Source organism: Sminthopsis crassicaudata, chromosome 4, assembly GCF_048593235.1.
Source record: "Sminthopsis crassicaudata isolate SCR6 chromosome 4, ASM4859323v1, whole genome shotgun sequence".
Taxonomy (NCBI): domain Eukaryota; kingdom Metazoa; phylum Chordata; class Mammalia; order Dasyuromorphia; family Dasyuridae; genus Sminthopsis; species Sminthopsis crassicaudata.
Genome location: NC_133620.1, coordinates 158,660,640 through 158,679,615, shown reverse-complemented (window position 1 = coordinate 158,679,615; position 18,976 = coordinate 158,660,640). Strand labels below are relative to the sequence as shown.

General features: G+C 34.3%; 1 protein-coding gene across 6 annotated transcripts in view; it reads left to right on the top strand.

Annotated features, from left to right (window-relative positions):
- The window catches only part of ARFGEF3 (ARFGEF family member 3), a 213,024-nt gene that overhangs the window by 171,410 nt on the left and 22,638 nt on the right, over positions 1-18,976 (top strand). For all 6 annotated transcript variants that reach the window (XM_074309720.1, XM_074309724.1, XM_074309719.1 and 3 more), the window contains 6 exons: positions 1,601-1,780; positions 4,813-4,957; positions 6,182-6,304; positions 9,182-9,285; positions 14,150-14,294; positions 17,617-17,745. In XM_074309720.1, the coding sequence (XP_074165821.1) occupies positions 1,601-1,780; positions 4,813-4,957; positions 6,182-6,304; positions 9,182-9,285; positions 14,150-14,294; positions 17,617-17,745 (826 nt within the window). The remainder of the gene's footprint in view (positions 1-1,600; positions 1,781-4,812; positions 4,958-6,181; positions 6,305-9,181; positions 9,286-14,149; positions 14,295-17,616; positions 17,746-18,976) is intronic.

Genomic DNA, 18,976 nt, shown 5'->3' with positions numbered 1-18,976 from the left:
TTTTGCATTTTCAAAGGGAGTTACCTCTCCCAGTGGAACACAGGTCTGGTCCAATATGTATGTATGTGTATGTGTGTCTGTATGCATGTGTGTCTTTGTTTACACAAATATATACAGAATTTTATGGAGGTTCTGACATATTATAGAGAGCCATCTCATATCATATCATAGAATAATTCCTAATTTATATCTAGTTACATCCACATATATGTACATACATATCAAGGGGGTTCCATAAGTCTTAGGGCAATTTTAACCTATTCAAGCTATAAACTTCATTAAGGCTTTTGTGCTAACATTTTAGACACACCTGTAATTTTACTGGAATAGGAAACTCCCTCTAACTATGCATATAGGCAGCTACTTTATAACTTAAAGAGTTGTCTAGGATAGTAAATGGTTGAATGATTTGTCCAGTGTCACAAAGCCAGTGTATATCAGAGATGGTGCATGATCCCATTTCATCCTGACTATGAAACTGGCTTCTCTAACCACTACTTCACCCTGTTTATCCCGAAATACATAATGATTGCTATATGATTATAGCATTCCATAGGCACAGCACAAAATTAATCAGCATAACTTTATAAGTGGCATGCCATATGTAGTATCTGAAACATCATTATCAAGTGAACAAAGAAGACACTGATTCTGACTCTGTTCCTTTCCCCTAAAGTTATATACAATATGATATTTTATAGAACTATCATCTTCTTCAAATGGCATTCAGTTTTGATTTGAATCAGTAAAAAGAGAAACACGCAATTTCTCAATCTTCCTCAGGGAAAAGTAGGTCAGTTTGAGTATAAAAATGCCTTTATGTTCTTGCTACTCTGACACTCTAAACTCCTTAAGGCTAAGAATTGTGTCTTCTACTAACTATGTACTCACTATCCCTGTACCTGGGATGGTGCCCTGCATAAAGCTCAATAAAGGTTATTAACTGCTTTTTAGATGTCTGGAATGTTTTGTTTTTCAGCATCTTTTCCCAATTTTTTTTTTTACAATTTTCATATAACACCTTTTAGAAAGTATGGTCAGAAAGTATTTCACAGAATTTAATTCTGCTATCTGGGAACAGTTTGTTGGGTACAAAGGGTAACAATGATTTGATATTTTTGGAAAACAGCCAAAGAGGAGTAATCTATTTTTAAGTCAAGTCAACAAGCATTTGTTAAGCTTGTGCTGTCCCAGGTACTGTGTTTAGGTCTAAATGCTAAATATATTTTTTTAATTGTGGGTGACAAGCCTAGGAATGGATCTAATGCCTTACAAACCATTTTTTAGACTTCTCCACAAATTAACATTTAACAAGCATTTAATAAGAAAAAAATTTTAAACAAAATCCAGAAACAATCAGAACTCTGTTCCTGTAACAGTTGAATTTTGACATGTCTGTCAAATTTTAGAGACATGGCTGATGAACTGGGTATATCCTAGAAAAATACGATATTCTAAGGGGGGAAAAAAGCTCCCTTCAAATTTTGCACTCAATTGCTCACTTTGATCATCATGTAAGCAGGGAAACCCTTCAGAAAGATTTGTTTGACTTACTTAAACCCTTGATGCTCTTCCATTCTCAACCTCTTCCCCACTACAGGCTGCCTGCCATAAAGAAAGGCATGTTTCTCAGAAAGCAGTCTCCTTTATCCATGACATTCTTACAGAGGTTCTGACAGACTGGAGCGAGCCCCCTCATTTTCATTTCAATGAAGCACTGTTCCGTCCCTTTGAACGCATCATGCAGTTGGAATTATGTGATGAAGATGTCCAGGACCAGGTAACTAGCCTCATTTGGCAAAATGTGGGAAAATGAAGAGTCCTCCAGACATAGCGAGAATTTTAATCAGTTTGCTTATTGCAGGAATATGTAGAGAAAGGAGTCACATTAGATACAAGGGGAGAGATGATGTTACTTCTAAAGTATTTGCTTATTTCATTATTTTTTCTAATATATTCATCATAGATGCCCACTCTTTCTCCTCTGTTGTTGTTCCCCTGCTTATCCCTAACCCCTAAATTTAAAAGCAGACAAGTCAGCTTCCTACTTTACAGATATATTTGAGATCTATGACATGTCTTGATAAAACTTATATCACTTTCAGCATGAAGTATAGTGCTTTGCACATAGTAGGTGCTGAATAAACATTTGTGGTATTTTGCTCTAAAAGACTGTCAATCCTCAGGTTCCATTCTAGATGTTTTAACAATTATGCATATTTGTGATACAAAATTTCATTTTCTATATTTTTAATGAGGTAGGAGTAGAAGGAAGATAAAATAGATATGTTTTAAAGATAGACTGGCATGTATACATATATACATATATACATGTATTGGTCGACATGCCATTGGGGGGGGGAAATTGAAACAAATGGTTTGGCAATTGTCAATGTTGTAAAAAATACCCATGCAAATATCTGGTAAATAAAAATATTAAAATAAATAAATAAATAAAGATAGACCAGTAGTGTAAAAATGTAAAATATTGCTTTCATTTTCAGATGTCACTATTATATTATTAGTTTTACAAAATAGTGTTACAAAAGTCTTCTTACAAAGTTAGAGTGATCTGTAAATGTAATGTAAAAAATAATAAATCAATCAAATTTTAAAAAAAACAACTTGGTACTGGTTTAATGTAGAGATTTCATGGCATTCAAAAGATGGTTAATAAATTGTTCACAGTCCATCACAAATAGCTCTGAACTTGGGAGAAACAATCTCCATACCATATAATACATCCTATGGAAAAGAATAGGCATACCAGTCTGTTTGTATACATATTGTATACATATGAGAAGTTACACCAGGGATAGAAGTGAGCATACTTTAGTTAGCTTGGGGGAGAAAGAAGGAACTAGTGTAAACCCTGATTAAAGTACACAATCTTTTAAACTGATGAAGAGCAAGAGAGAGATACAAAAATGATATGCAACACAACTGACTAATAATAGGAAATCTGTGGCTCTTCTCATGGAAGCAAATAGGGAAGAAAAAGTAAAAAAGAATTTTTCCTTTCATGACAAAATATATCAGGAGTCTAGGAGTCTAGAGGGATCTGAGAAAACCAATTATGCATATGTAGATTGTATACATTTGCATTTACACATCATAATAAAGTCCTTTCTTTTAGCATAAATTAGGTCAGATAATAAAATTGGCCTCTTAATTTTTCTCTGAAAAATAAACATTTATGTGCTTTATTCTTTTCAAACTACCTATGATAAAAATAGTTCAGGCACAATTGCTTTCTGTTTTATCAAACAGGTAAGATAGATCCAGATGGAAACTTGGAATTATTCCATTATATATTTTAAATTAGGAAGGGTGGGATGAACTTCATAGAGGAAGTCATTCATGCTGTTGTGCTAGGAAATGAGTTGAAATTTCCTGCCATTCTACAATATGTGAAATGAATCTTAACATCTGCCCTAAGATTCTCCAGGTATAAGCGTGTGGTTATTTATTTATTTATTTGTCAGTATAACATCTAAAATATGCTTTCCAAGTTTTATGCTACTGACTCTTCAAAAGTAGCATGGTTCTTAGTACTAATCTGAGATCCCTTCCAACTCTGAGATTCCATGTTTTCATATCTTTCTTGGGTTGGTTGCCCAGATCCTATTGATTTCCATACCTGTCTCTTTAATCTTCTCCATACTATGATTTCTCCACTTCTCTCTAGGAACAAGATGACTGTAGATATTGCCAGCCTCTCCCATCCACACATTTTGGCATAAAGAAAAAAGTCAGAAAATGTGTAGGGGGCAATTGTAAACAATTGGAAAGACTGGTGAAGTGAGAAATTTGTTTAAAAAACAAAACAAAACAAAAACCCCAAAAAAACTCAAATCTGAAACAAGCACTCTTATATGGGTTTATGGATTCAGTCATGATATTAGCAACTACCATATACATTTTTTCATGATTATGAAATATTTGAGATTTTGTATTGATATTTTAAAAGAAGTCATAGAGTAACAAATAGTGAAGGGGACAGTTATTTATCAACCATTTAAAATGTTAAATATCAAAGATAGAGGATTCAATTATTTCTTATGAAGTTATATAGACCACTGATGGATATTGGATATTAATTGAGTTGTTTGTAGTTGTGCCTTTAAATAAATTTATTCTTAGACAATACAGAATTGTACAATATCAATGAAGTTTGAAAGGTTAGAGTTCAACTAGTACAGCTCATCATTTTATAGGTAAAGTTAAATGAGGCCTAGAGAAGTTGTGACTTATTCAGGATCACATCATTAGGAGCTGATAGGAGAGCACTATTAGTATTCATGACTGCATCCTGGACATGACATTTCCACTAGACCTTACAGCCTCTAGATTTCTTAGCCTTCTGATATTATTGAGAAATTTTAGTTTTAAAAGCCAAGGCAGTCTAAGTGGGTTAGTAAATGTGGAATAATCTGTGAGCAAGAATCCTAGTTCTATCATTTACTATGCAAGGACATGAATTCTCACTCTACTATTTACTATCTATGTGACTTTGATTTTCTTAACTGATATTTCTTGATCTCTTTAAATCTCAGTCTCTTCAGGGTTGCATTAGGTTACCTTTAAGATCCTTTCCAATTCTAAATATATGATCATATGAAGATGGAGCATATGACACCTAGTTTGTCTATGTTATTACTTTCTTTGGCTATTATCTCTCAGTAAATGAGCAAAGAGCTAGATAACAGGGAGGGAATCATTGTCATTTCCAAAGATTTCACCACATTTCTTGAGCAAGGGGTTGTAACAACTAACATTTTTGTTTGTTTGTTTCATTTGTTTTTAAACCAGGTAGTCACATCAATAGGAGAGTTGGTTGAAGTGTGTTCTACTCAAATCCAGTCGGGATGGAGGCCTTTATTCAGTGCCCTGGAAACAGTGCACAGCAGTAATAAATCAGAAATTAAGGAATATCTTATAGGAGACTACTCCATGGGTAAGAATATGTGAATGATTTTCTCTATCACATACTTTTATAAAGTTAGGATAGATCCAAACATGTTAACAAGCAAAAAATAAGTGACAGTAACTAGGTCAAGATAAAAGTTTAAGGAAAGGGAAGAAGTGATCAATGGAAACAACCTTCCATGTAACACATGGGAGGGTCTGCCATTATAGGCCTAAAATAACAGATTGCTTTTGGAAGGAAAAGCCATCAACTCAGCTACTGAATACAAAGCAAAGGAGAAGAAAATGGATAAAGATGTAGAAAAATAAAGAATTCATAATGGATACCCTTAATTGTCTCAATAAATCAGGAGGCAAGATTATCATTATCAGAAAATGAGACAGAGAGAAACAGACACAGAAATATAGATAAACAAAGACAGAGAGAGACAAAGGGACAGATAGAGGAAACTGGAGAGTAAAGATTAGAGATTTGGAACTGCCACTTGAAGAATGTGGTGGAAGGTCCAACCAAGAAGAACAGAAAGACTGGTTTGCAATTGTGAGAGCATAATTGAGATTATACCTTGTAAATTGTTAAGCTGCCCAATCAGCATATTTATGCAACTCCCTCTTTCCATGAAGAACAATGTTTGGGGGGCGGAGATTTCAGTTCCAGCTAGGACTATGGAGTCTCATTTATACAATCAGAAAAAAATTGGCATGTCAGCTTTGTAGGATGGAAGGGATTATCTACAAAAAGGCAATTTTTGGGACTCCCTGTCTATAGAGTCAGTTAGCTTAGGCTTCCTTTTTATGTTTGCTAGGTTAGAATACCATCAAAACATTTCTGTCCTCACTTCCCATAAGATTATGTTGAAATCCTCTCAATCCACATTGATATTCCATAACTACCACTGATAGAGCATTCCATGTATTTACTGAGTCTAACTATACATTCATTTCATTTTGGGGCTCACATGTTGTCTCATTTCTTCTATTCATTCACCTTTATCCTCACCTGTCTCAGTCAAGCATCATCTTTATGAAGTGCTTATACTCCTGTTATATACTCACTGTTTAGCAGAACAATATTTGCAGGCAAGCTCATGAGTTTGGTCCCTAGAAACCACTGAACTTTTGTTGAGTAGTTGTCAACTCAGGGCTGAGAGTGTCTTTCTGATAGTTCCTTTGGGGAGTTGCTTTAGAAATACTCTCAGTCTGGCTAACCTCAAAGCTGACAAACTTACCTTCTGTATTTCTCTTCCTGTAGGAAAGGGTCAAGCCCCTGTGTTTGATGTCTTTGAAGCCTTTCTGAACACGGACAACATCCAGGTGTTTGCCAATGCAGCCACCAGTTATATTATGTGCCTTATGAAGTTTGTGAAAGGATTGGGTAAATATGATTTTCTAATGCATTTAGCTTAGCTAAACCTTTATGTTCTCTTTTCAAGATGGTATTTGTCTGGAAGCCAGACTCTTTGTCACTAGGCATACTGTGTGCTTGGGAGGAAGCAAGCATCCTAAGACTTGAACAGATGGTAAACAGTGTGTGTGATGTACCAGAACCAAAACGCTTATTATGAAAGTCACTTGGATGTTATCCAGAGCTAAATTACAGTATGGTGATGTTGGAGCTTTACACAGACTGTAGGCCTAGGAAGAAACATATTGTACAACATGCAAATCTCTTTAAGTCTATCTTCTTACTCCTGACAACATACAATATTATTATATTCACTACTCATAGTAAATCACATCTATATACTATTGTTTTATAGTTTGCAAAATATTTTTTCCCAATGACTTTGAGAGAATGAATAATGTTATAGCCACTTTATATGCAAGGAAATTAAGGCACAATGATTTTCATGGTCATACAGTTAAGGCCTAGGATGTGAATTTAGTTGTTTTTCACAAAATTTAGTGTCTATATTTTTAGTGTCTATTTTTATTTGTAATTTTCATGCATAATGAAACCAATTTCTTTTAAGACCAGAATATCAATTGTCCAAATTCAATTCGGGTCCCCCAAGGATATAATTTTAAATGGACCCTTTTAAACTTTGTTATTTAAACCTGAGTCACAAAGAAATTCTCTGACCCATCATATAACCCATGAAGTTACCGCTTAGTTTATTTTAAATTCTTTATAACATGTCACACTATAGTATATAATATAACCTAAATTACCTCAGGAGGTTCATCTCATCTAAGAAGTTTAGAAATTGCCTTATTAGAAAATAATCATAACTCCACCAAGAATTTAGAAGACAGATGGTATAGAGGTTGGGAACAGTTTTGTAGAGACACAGTATATGGCACTGAATGTTTTTGTTGAGAGCTCAAAGTACTTCATATTTTACAGTTTTTGAAACAAAAAAAGCCACAAATTGGCCAACTGACATTATTATTTATATCCTGTGAAGAGGCAGACATGGAATTAAACCCTGAAATGTAAAATATTGTCTAGTGCTTAAGAGCTACCACTAGTCAAGATCAAGTGCCTTCTTTGGATTGGTTTCCTAGCAATTTCTGTCATCTGTACTGTCAAAATTCTATTGGAATGTTTATTTTTCATAGGCTATAATCTAGCCCAAAGTAGATTCTTATAGTGGTCCTAGGAAGGATGGGAGCTTGTAAGAACTAATTTACAAAGAGAAAGTAGAATCAAGGTGACCAGATAAATGTATTAAACTTACAAAAGTACTGAAAAAGAGAAATTTCAGAAAGACACAATCTAAGAATAGAAAGGCATCTTAGAAACCATTCTGGTCTAAGCTGTAAACCATGCAAACATCCTTTTTCCAACATTCCCAACAAATGGTCATCCAGTATCTCCTTGAAGACCTCCAATAAGGGGAAACACACCACTTCTTGATATAATTAATTCCACTTTTGGAACTAGTGTTAATGATAATGTTTTCCTTATATCAAATTAAATTCTGTCTCTCTGAAATCTCCCTGTGCATTGTTATTAGATTCACTTTTTGGAGCCAAGCAAAATAAGTAGAAACCCTCATCAATATGGTAGCCCTTTAGATACTTGAATTACAACTATTAATATCCCATCTACCTCCTCTCTTCTTTGCAGTAAATATCCCTAGTTTCTCCTATTGATTTTTGATCACATATTCTCTAGTCCTTTAGTATCCTACTCAACTTCTCCCATTCTATTTTGTTTATATCTTTCCTAAAGAGTGGTGCCCAGAACAGAGAACACCAGATGTAGTCATTTTTATGTATAATTTTAATCATCTATTTCACATCTTGCCCGTTTCGTGTGTTATATAATAAATACTATTCTTTAATGGTCTTCTTTAGAATTATATGCAACTCAGTCTCCCTGGAGTATATTGGAAAATAGCCTGAGGTTTTAATTTACAATACTTCACATTTAAATGAATCTGTATCACTTTGAAGACATCCCTCCAGTGATACAGATCACAATCTATCATTCATATACATCCAGAGATGTATTCCTGAAAGTTCACAAGGAGTCCATCCAATTTACAATATTATACAATTAATATAAAATGATTAATTATTTAATTTAAAAGAGAGTATCTGTGTTAAATGCAGTGGAACAACAAAGGATTTATGCATGGCTATTATACACTCAAATTTAACCTTTAAGAATAGGTTTTTGCTTACCCCTTGTGATAAGAGGTATTAATTTAAAGAATATGCATTTTTTTCCAAGAAGAAAACATTCCTCTGCTTATTTGCTTCTGAATTTTAACCAACACTTAGTAATTATGTCTGTTTATCCACAGGGGAGGGTGCTAGTTATCTATAAATGTAGATAATTAGAAACAATTGTAATACTGCACAGTGATTTTTATTAAAATGCACAAGCAGAGCAATTACAAAGGAAGGGAAGTGATTACAATTTACAGATACAATCAATGCTATTTACCTATAGGAAACCTGAAAGCCCCTGTAGGAATAGGCAATACATATGAACAAATAACAGATGGAAATAATTTAAATCAATTAAATGCTCCTCATCCCTAGTCCCTCAGATGGGTAGTGTCTCCCCAATCTCCCTTATTATTGCTACTTAGTGATGAGCATTGGCAACAAAGTAGATATTTCCCCAGCTGTAGAGAGGAATCATGACCTCCCTTGGAGAGATAAAGTTTATTCTTAGTAAAGACCTTGACAATTTTTTTACAGTCATCTCTCAGTAAACTGCCTCCAAAACAGTGCTATGATACACTGACTCCTCCCTTCTTCTTCCCCATTTTGCATTTATCTTCCTGTTCTTTAGGAGAAGTAGAATGTAAAGAGATCGGGGATTGTGTACCAGGGTCAACATCAACATCAACAGACTTGTGCCTTCCCGCTCTCGATTACCTCAGGAAGTGTTCTCAGGTATGGTGAAAATGATTATCTGCATCTCTGGAGGCTCCTCAGATTTCTGGGTCTGAAATGATCACAGATCAAAATTGGCATAAGGTGTATAAATATAAATAATCGGCCTGAAGTCAGGAGGACCAGAGTTCAAATTCAATCTCAGACACTTAACACTTGCTAGCTGTGTGACCCTGGACAAGTCACTTAATCCCAATTGCTTCACCAAATAATAATAACAATGTGAATAGATAGAGTCCTTTGCTTAATACAAATACTTTCTGATGTCTTAGAAAAATGAGGGAATGGGTGTTGTGATTTCTTTTCTCTACCTTTCCCAAGGAAAAAAAAAACCACGTTGGATATGGTCATTGATGAAGCTATTGTTTCATAGGCCACCGATGGTGCTTAGAGACTCTACTACACCAACTCAAGGATTCTTAGCTTTTTCTGAGACATGGATCTCTAATAAGGCTTATAAATCCCTTTTTAGAATGTTTTTAAATTATTGAAGGAAATGGTAAAATTTCCCTGGCAAGCAGGGAAGGGTCTAGTATCAAACCCTTGCCCACAGAGACTTTAGCTTTTACTATAACTGAAAACTCTAGAGACCACAGACACTAGGAAATGCTAAATTCTAAGAAATAGTTAATGACAATAAAGGTATCATTTTCCCTCAATCATAATTCACAGAGTCCTTAAAATCTTATGAATCTGTAGACCCTTGCACTAGAGGTAGGGAAACTCCATCTTTTGAGCCAAATTTAAGTAAATATATCTGGTCTTAGAATAGTCATGAGAAGGGAAGAAATTCTTTGTTTCTTACATTTGTGAAAATGCAATAGGACTTTAAGTTTTAAGAATCAGTGATCTAAATAGCTACAATATATGTATATTATGGGAAGCAGAAGACCTAGGTGTCTTTCCTCCCAAGTAGGTATGTGTCTCTCAGTCTTTCTCTGTGCTCTCATTTTTTTTTCCTGTGTATTTTTGGTCAGTCTTTTCCCTATCTCTTCCATGGTTCTTCTTTAATCTGTCATAAAATGGAAATAATTTAAGTACTTTTTGCATTTAAATATTTGTTACTCTTCTTAATTTTCAAAACAGTGAAATAATGTCATGTTTCCTGTTTTTCTTTTAAAAGACAGGAGGAGGAGAGAACTGACTAAATTAATGAGGTTTTAAAAAAAATTCTTCTAATTTTTTTTTAAATTGTAAGGTTTTGGCCCTTGACTTAAAAAACTATCCATGTTGCAGAGAGTGGCATTTTCAAAGAAATAAAGACAGTTAAGGAGAAATTAGGTGACAGTTGTGAGGATGAATGGATGCTACAAAAGGTATACTGCCTTTGAATGGGATCAATTTTAAATAGGCTACATTTATAACTTCATAAATTTCTGGACTCTAAAAGCAAGGTCATAGTAATAAAACTCTGAGTCATATAGCAATAGGATTAAGCTATGGTTCATGGACCACATGTAGTTCTTTACAGATAAAAATGTACTTTGTAGAAGGTTATGATGAAGCTGGCTATATCCCTCCACTCCCGCCTACCCTCACTTTATAGTCAAAAGAAAAGTACTAAAAAGTATTTTAAAAGACCAGTTAAAAATATACTTGATAGGAGCAGCTAGTTGATGTAGTGGATAGAGCACCAGCCCTGAAGTCCGGAGGACCTGAGTTCAAGTCTGGCCTCAAGACATTTCCTAACTGTGTGACCCTGGGCAAGTCATTTAACCCTAATTTTCGCTGCAAAAAATAAATAAATAAATAAAATAAATGCCTGGTGTATGAAAATAGGTTGCAGTATATTTCTAATAATGAATTATTATGTAAAAAGTAGTGCAAAATTTTTTCTTTGTCTATTTATAAGCATATGTGCATATATAATATGTGGGCTATAATTATAGATGCAGATAAAGATGACATAGGACCTAGGATCAAATTATTTAACTTTTCTGTGTCTCTGATACAAGTCTTTTACAAGTTGGCGCCTTCCTACTTTTCTAGCTTCTTACACTTTAGTGCCTGTTACAGTCTAGGTACACTGGCCTTCTTGCCACACAACATCTATCTCCTAATCCTATGTGTTTCCCTAGCTGTCCCACATGCCTGGAATGACTTATCTTCCCATATATACCTCTTAGCTCCCCTGTCTTACTTAGGCTCAGCCCAAATTTCACCTTTTCCAGGAAGCCTTTCCTGGATCCCCCTCACTATTGTCTTCCCACTCAGATTACCTTTCATATATGCTATATATATCTTAATGTATCTGTAGCTATTTACATATTTTCTCCTCTATGATAATATAAACATTTTGAAGGACAGGGTATTTGCCTTTCTTCATATCACCAATACAATGTGTAGCACATCAATTAATCAATAAACAGTTATTAAGTGCCTTCTATGTACCAAGTATTGCACCAAGCACTGTGCTAAGCACTGGGGCTACAACACACACACACACACACACACACAAAAAAAAAAAAAAAAAACAAATGAAGATCTCTGCCCTCAAGGAGCTTACAATTTTATAGGAAATTTCACTGATTGAATGCCCAGAATAATAATGTGCTAAGAATGTATTTGTGAGGTTTTTAACTTCTTGGGTAGGTCAGAGTTCTAAGGTCCATCTTGTCAAAAATATAATTTGTGCTAAACAGACAGAAAGGCAAGAGTATGGACAAAAAGGCTCCAATGAGAGGGGAACAGTAATATAAAAATCATTATAGAGATTGTTAAGCAATAATAAGAAAGTCTCTACTCTTATGACTAAGAGTCCCAAAGTTTCTAATATTTATAAGCATTGGATTCTTTAATAACTAAACCAATTGCTAGAATCTCAGAAGACTAGAAGGGTAACCCTTCATACCTAATAGAAGTTGGAACTGAAGTAGAAAAAAAGCAAATTTTTCTTAAAATTGTATGTGGTTTTTATATACAATGACAATCTTTTTGGATCTAAATTTGTTATTCTGTCATTTCCCATAATTTTCAAATAAAATGTGTGTATGTAAAAATACAGGGTATTTTTCTCTCAAACCTGGAATCCCATTCTGAGAAGCATTTTGAACAGCAGATACAAATTAGTTTGAGTTCTATGCTCTTCCTGACCTGGGACAACCCAACTAACAAAGAATTAGTTTAACTGAGGAATAAAATTCATTCTCTAAATTACAATATTCCCTTTTCATTGCTGCTCCAGCTGTTAGGAATGAGGAAATGATGAGGAATATGTTTTTGCTGATGGGCAGAGGGAGGCTTTATTCCTTTATCCTAATAACATAAATTTCATGGTGATAGAGGAGAATCTTAGAAGAAGATTCCAGGAGTGGGGGTGGGGGGGTCTAAGGTAGAGAAGAGTAAGACCTGCTCTTTCTTGATTCCCTCCTCCCTGGTCTCTACAATAGCATGTGTCTCTCTTCCTCCTTTCCCCAATATCCTTGGATTTCTTCCTGGCCTTATACCTCCTATGTCCCTTCTCCCTTTAGCCACTATGATAGCGCAAGGGAGGAGCTTTGAAATGCTTTGAAAGCATTTCTTTTTTGCCTATAAACAAAAAAGTAATTTTCCCATAGAAATAGTATAGCATAGAGTATAGTCAGCATAGAGTCAGCATAGAGCATAAACTCCCTCTTTAACCTATAAAATGTAGTAGAAATATTATATAACATTTTTGACCTATATACTTATGGGTTCTAGTGTCTGTGGTCTCTAATGTTTTCAGTTATAGTAAAGGCTAAAGTCTCTGTGGGCAAGGATTTGATGCTAGGTTTTTTCCTGCTTGCCAAAACTGAGGGAAATCTGGTTAGTTTTCTTTCCTTGGGTAACTAAGGAGATTAAATTCAGTGAGTTTCCATGCTCAATTTAAAGACTATATTATAGAAGAAGGAAGGAAAACAATAGCAGCACAAGGTACCTCCATTAAATTCCTGGTATCATGCCTCATTCTGGCATACAGTTAGCATTTAGTTCCTTAATCAATTAAGCATTTTTAATGGTCTTCTATTTTTGAGGCATTAGAGATACAAACATAAAGAATGAAATTATCCCAATTCACAAAGAACTAATGGAAGAAATATATATATATGTGTGTGTGTGTGTGTGTGTGTGTGTGTGTGTGTATATATATATATAGCACAAATATTAAATTAATAAATGCCAATATAAGCATAGTAGTTAAATATGGGAGGAAGGGCACCAACATTTGGGAAGATTGGGAAAAGGTTTATGGAAAAGATGATGTCTAGGCTTCATCTTTAAGGAAGAAATAGACTCTGTGAGGGCAAAGGTGAGAAAGGATTATGTTCAGACATGGCAAATGGAACAGTAAGTAAGTAAGTAAGTAAGTAACAGTAAGTAAGTAAGTAAGTAAGTAAGTAAGTAAGTAAGTAACAGTAAGTAAGTAAGTAAGTAAGTAAGTAAGTAATGGAACAGTAAGAATGGAACATGGTAAGGAACAGTAAGAAGTATCCCAAAAGCTATGAGAATAGAAAGAAAGTTCTGGTAAGCATTACCAAGTTGGAAAGACTTCAGAGACAGGTCTAATGATGGAGAGTATGTCTAACAAAGGAAGACTAGCTAAATTCAGAGAAGCTTATTACCCTATAATGTTACTGAAGTTAGTGAAGAGAATACTCACTTTGACAAAAATTATAAACAGTTCAGGAAAGCCCTATCCTGGAGATTAATTTTAATGTTTTGAATAGGAAAATATTCCAAATTCTAGGTAGCCAGTTGACCAGCTTTTACAACCTAATCCATGGATAAATCAAGGATTTTTCATATTTCCTCATTGCCATATGTTATTGTTAAATAGCTCCGGGTATTTGATTCCTATAAATTTATTTTTTTCCTTACTTTGTGGGGTTTTTTGATCCATTAGTTGCTTGCCAAAATCTACAAGATGCCCTTGAAACCAATTTTTCTTGGTGGGAGACTTGCCAGTTTGCCTCGGAGAGTTCAAGAGAACTCAGCTAGTAGTGAGGATGGAATCGAATCGATACTTTCTGATTTTGATGATGATACCGGTAAGTGAATTGAAAAAATATAATCAATTAAGTTATTTGCTTTGTATATATTCCCAGCAACTTGAACATGATTTAAGCAACCTATAAGGATGGAATTTTAAGATACTGATCTCCTTTATTCTGTGAGATTGATAAATTCAATGGAAACCTCAGTAGTTCTCAAAGTTCAATAGTTCAAAACATTTCTAAGCATAGAACACAATTTTGTTCTGTTTCAGTTTCATCATCTCTAAAGCAAAAGAAGGGATTAGTGGGGGGACAGCTTTGATATCCTCTAAATTCCCTACCATTTGTGATTCTAATTATCTGCATCTCACTTTAGGTGCAGTGCATTTGCAAAAGCCCCATCATAAGGCAGATTGCCATGTCATCTATAGTTTGTAACTCAAATTTACTGTAATGATTTTTCACTTGAACTCAACAATTTGGAATGAATTTGTATTCCTAGATCTTAAACAAAACTGGCTGCTAACCAAGACTTTGAAACTTCTTAGGAAATATAATCAATTCAGAATTCCTTCTGGCAAGTCCATATGGACAGAAAGTTGAAGGAATGAAACTGTAAGAGAACAGAAAGAAAATCCACAGGAGTCTACAAACTCTAAAATTGGATTATTTTTCTCTTTTTTCAAATTAAATCCCATGTTACCCACTATGAATTCGAATCCAGTCCAGTAGTCTGTTTCTTAGATGGATAATTCTCAGGCTTTTAAAACTAATTATTGGTACATTTACCTCTTTCTGTCTGAGATGAACTAGTTTTATTTCAGAAGTGAAGACTGAGTCATATCCTTTTGATAGTCTAATTTCTGAACACTGAACATATGTTGGTTTTCTCATCATCTTACACTATATTATATTTCTCATATAATAGAGTCTATTCATATGGAAGTTGGGAATAGTGTTCTTAGTAAAGTTTTTATAGGTAGCAAAACCTCATTGATTCAAACCAATTAGGAGAAGGCCTTCTGACTTAATGAGAGCTTGGATTAGTAAATGTTATGAGCCAGAACTCTGAACTTGAAACAAAGGATTCTTACAAGTTACTAAGTCAGTGGAATTGATAGAGACAATAGTTATCTAATTTAGCATGGTTCAGTGTGATTGATTTTAATCCTACAAGGAGATATTATGGGCCAGAACTTGAAACAAGTGGAATTGAGGAAACAATGGTTAAATCTAGTTTAGCATTGATTAAATCCTTCAACAAATAATGCTTTCTTAGTGATATAATGATTGATTTATACTCAGTGTAGAGAATATAAGGAAGAAACTCTCAGGGCCAAAAAAGGCATGTGCACTAGAAGCTCTTGGAGGCTAAGACAGATTCATTCCATCACCCACCTTTGTGGTGGCTGGAGGCTGAAGCACAAACCTTTGGAGTCGGGGAGAAGCTGGCAGAGGCAGAGAACACAAAGGACTGGCGGCAGGAACTCAAGCTCTCAGAACCAAGGAGAGAGATAGGCCTCTATCTAAAGCTAACCGGGCCCCAGAAAAGGAGACAAGACTTGGAAAGAGACAATAAAGGATTTGGACTTTAACACCTGGCTGTACTTGTGGTGCTTACTGAACTGAAACAAAGGCTGCCTCCAGAGACCCCAAGAAAACCTCAACAGAGAACATTACATTTTATAGAGAACATTACAAGTAAAAGTTTTAGAAATATAATGGTGGTCATATAACATAGAAACTCACTATTGAAAGGGACTTCAAAGATCACCTAATTTAACTCATACCTGAACATTAATCTCCTGTTATAACATAATTTATGAGCATTCACAGATTCACAGATTTAAAGTTAGAAGGGACATTAGAAGTCATCCAGTGAGATTCCATATTTTATGAGTGATGGAATTCTCCAAGGTCCACACATATGATACTGGTAAAGCCAGTATTTGAACCAAAATCTTCTACTCCAAATCCCATGCAATTTTAAAATTATGATGCCTCTCTAATTTAATATTTGTTTATAGACTCAGAGTGATAGAACATGGAAACACCTTAGGACTATGCCCTGGATCCTTTTTTTTCCTCTACATTCCATCTCTTAATGATATTATTACATCCCATAGGTTTAATGATTAACTCTAAGTAGATGACTCTCAGTTGTATCTATCCAGACCTAGTCTCTCTTCTAACCAAGGACTTTTTAAAATGAATATTCTGTAGGTATATCAAACCATATATAACCATATTGAATTTATTATCTTTCCAGATTCTACAATTATTTGTAATAATTATTAGATTTTTCCTTATATCAAGTAAAAATCTATTTTGTTATACTTCTTTTGCTCCTAGATCTTCACACTTAGACCAAGCAAGTAAATATTATCTCTTCCACATGACAACCTTTTAAAAAATGTTTCAATAAAACAAGCATTTCCAAAACATAGTATAATAAAGAGATGATCATAAACAAAACTGAAAATATATTGTGTACATCTTGCTATTCCTTTTAAATATATAGTAAAGTTATCATGTAACTTTTTTTCTTCCCCTTTCCCTGCCCTTAATATAAGAACACATGTCTTCTTTTTTTTCTAGACTAAACATCTCAGTTCACTTAATGAATACTCAATTGGCATGATTTCACACCCCTTCCCCACTTTGGTTAGCATCCTGTAGTATTATATGTCATCAGCAGTTTTTCTAAAATATAATGCCCAGAAATAACACAAATAATCTTCAAAATATAATGTACTAAGGTTGAGGTGCAGATAGCACCCTGTTTCTAAATACTAGACTATTAAATTAATGAAGTGTAAGATTTCATTAGCATTTTTGGCTACTCTATCATATTATTTTCTCAAATGGCAGTGTGAAAATAATTCAGGTCCCTTTTTTGGAACTTTTTTGATACCTTTTATATAAAAATCATTTCTAATTCCTTTCTTTTCTACACATGTAAATCACTGAAGCATTATTTATATATTAGGCAAAACCAATTAATAATGACCAAATCTGAAGTATCTGAAATGTTCCTCCTTCTCCTATGAGAAAGTAAGTGTGTTCCATTATGTCTTCTCTGGGACAAAACTAGTCATTGTAATTACTTTGATTTCTACTTCCTTTTAATTTTTTTTTTCATCTAGAGGATGTTCTAAAAAGACTTAGTGATATTTTAAGCTATTAAAGATTATACATTGAACTTCATGTCCTTTATTGTTTTGGGGTCTACATATTCTACTATGCCTATATTTAAAGATACTCAATTATAAAGGATTTATATTTAATAAATATTCAATATAAATGATTGCTGATCTGAATGGAATTTTCTTTGTTCCTGCTGTGTTTAATGGTTGGTATATTTCTGGATTTCCAGGTCTTATAGAAGTCTGGATCATCCTTTTAGAACAGCTGACGGCTGCTGTATCCAATTGTCCTCGCCAGCACCAACCTCCTACCCTGGATTTACTCTTTGAGCTCTTGAGAGATGTTACCAAAGTACCTGGTAAATGTCTATGTCTATGTCTATTCTATATATAGAATACACATAGAATGTGTATTCTATGTAATTGGCTCTCAGCAAGATATACCCATTCATGTTGACCTTGCAAAAGTGCCTATAGTGTTCCTAAACTGAGATTCAGTCAGAACTATAGCTATGAATTTTGACATAAATGGCAAGTGGCACAATTTTTAAGCTTAGGACAAGTGACAAATACCCCACTGAGAGGAAAGGGATAAAAAGAGAAATTTGGACACCCACAAAAAAACCACTGCTGGGGAATCTAATCTGTAGGAAGTGGGGACAACTAACTCATGAAAACAAAAGAAACTCCCCCTTCACTTCCAATTGTTGATGAGTCATTTTTCAGTCCAGATCTAGAACTCTACCTACTATACTATCTAGCTACATTTGCTGTGAGATTCAAATAAGATATGTGTTTTTGATGTTCAGTCATTTCAATCATGTCTGACTTGGAGTTTTCTGGGCAAAGATACTGGAATAGTTTGCCATTTCCTTCTCCAGCTCATTTTATAGATGTGAAAACAGGCAAACAGGGTTTTAGCAACATGCCTGGAGTCACACTGTTAATAAGTAGCTGAGGCTGGATTTGAACTCAGGATAATATTTTCCTGACTCCTGGCCCAGTTCTCTGTCCACTGAACCACCTAGCTGGCCTGTCAACTGTTAATTTCCTATTTTAATTAATTATTCATGCAAATCTTGAATGACATTAGCCCTTTGATATAGGGCTAGCCTGGGAGTCTTCAAAATACTTGAATACAGGTTCTTCCTCTGACACATAGTAGCTATGTCCTAAATTGAATAGCTTCCAGAATTCAAGATAGTACCTGATTAGTATAGTCTCAGTTTGTTGTTGTGGCAACAATGTAAGTCACTCATAAAATTTTTAAGTAACAGGAACAGAAATCACTTAAATAGAGTTCTCAGAAGTTCTCTTGTCATCACAAGCTCAAGAAGACCCCATAATATAAAGTTGTGAGGTAATTCTTAAGTAAAAAAAATCACATCAAATTTATATTGAGAAGGCAAATGCTGATCTAATACTTTAAATAGTAAAGAACAGAGACTTTCTATCCAATGACACATTCTACTGAATTATACAGTGATCTGCATTTCTTTTGGCTTATTTTTGTTAATTAAATTTGCACCTGAGATCATTTTAATCTTAAAAACATATTTTGTAAACCAAATAAATGGTGTCAAGTATATA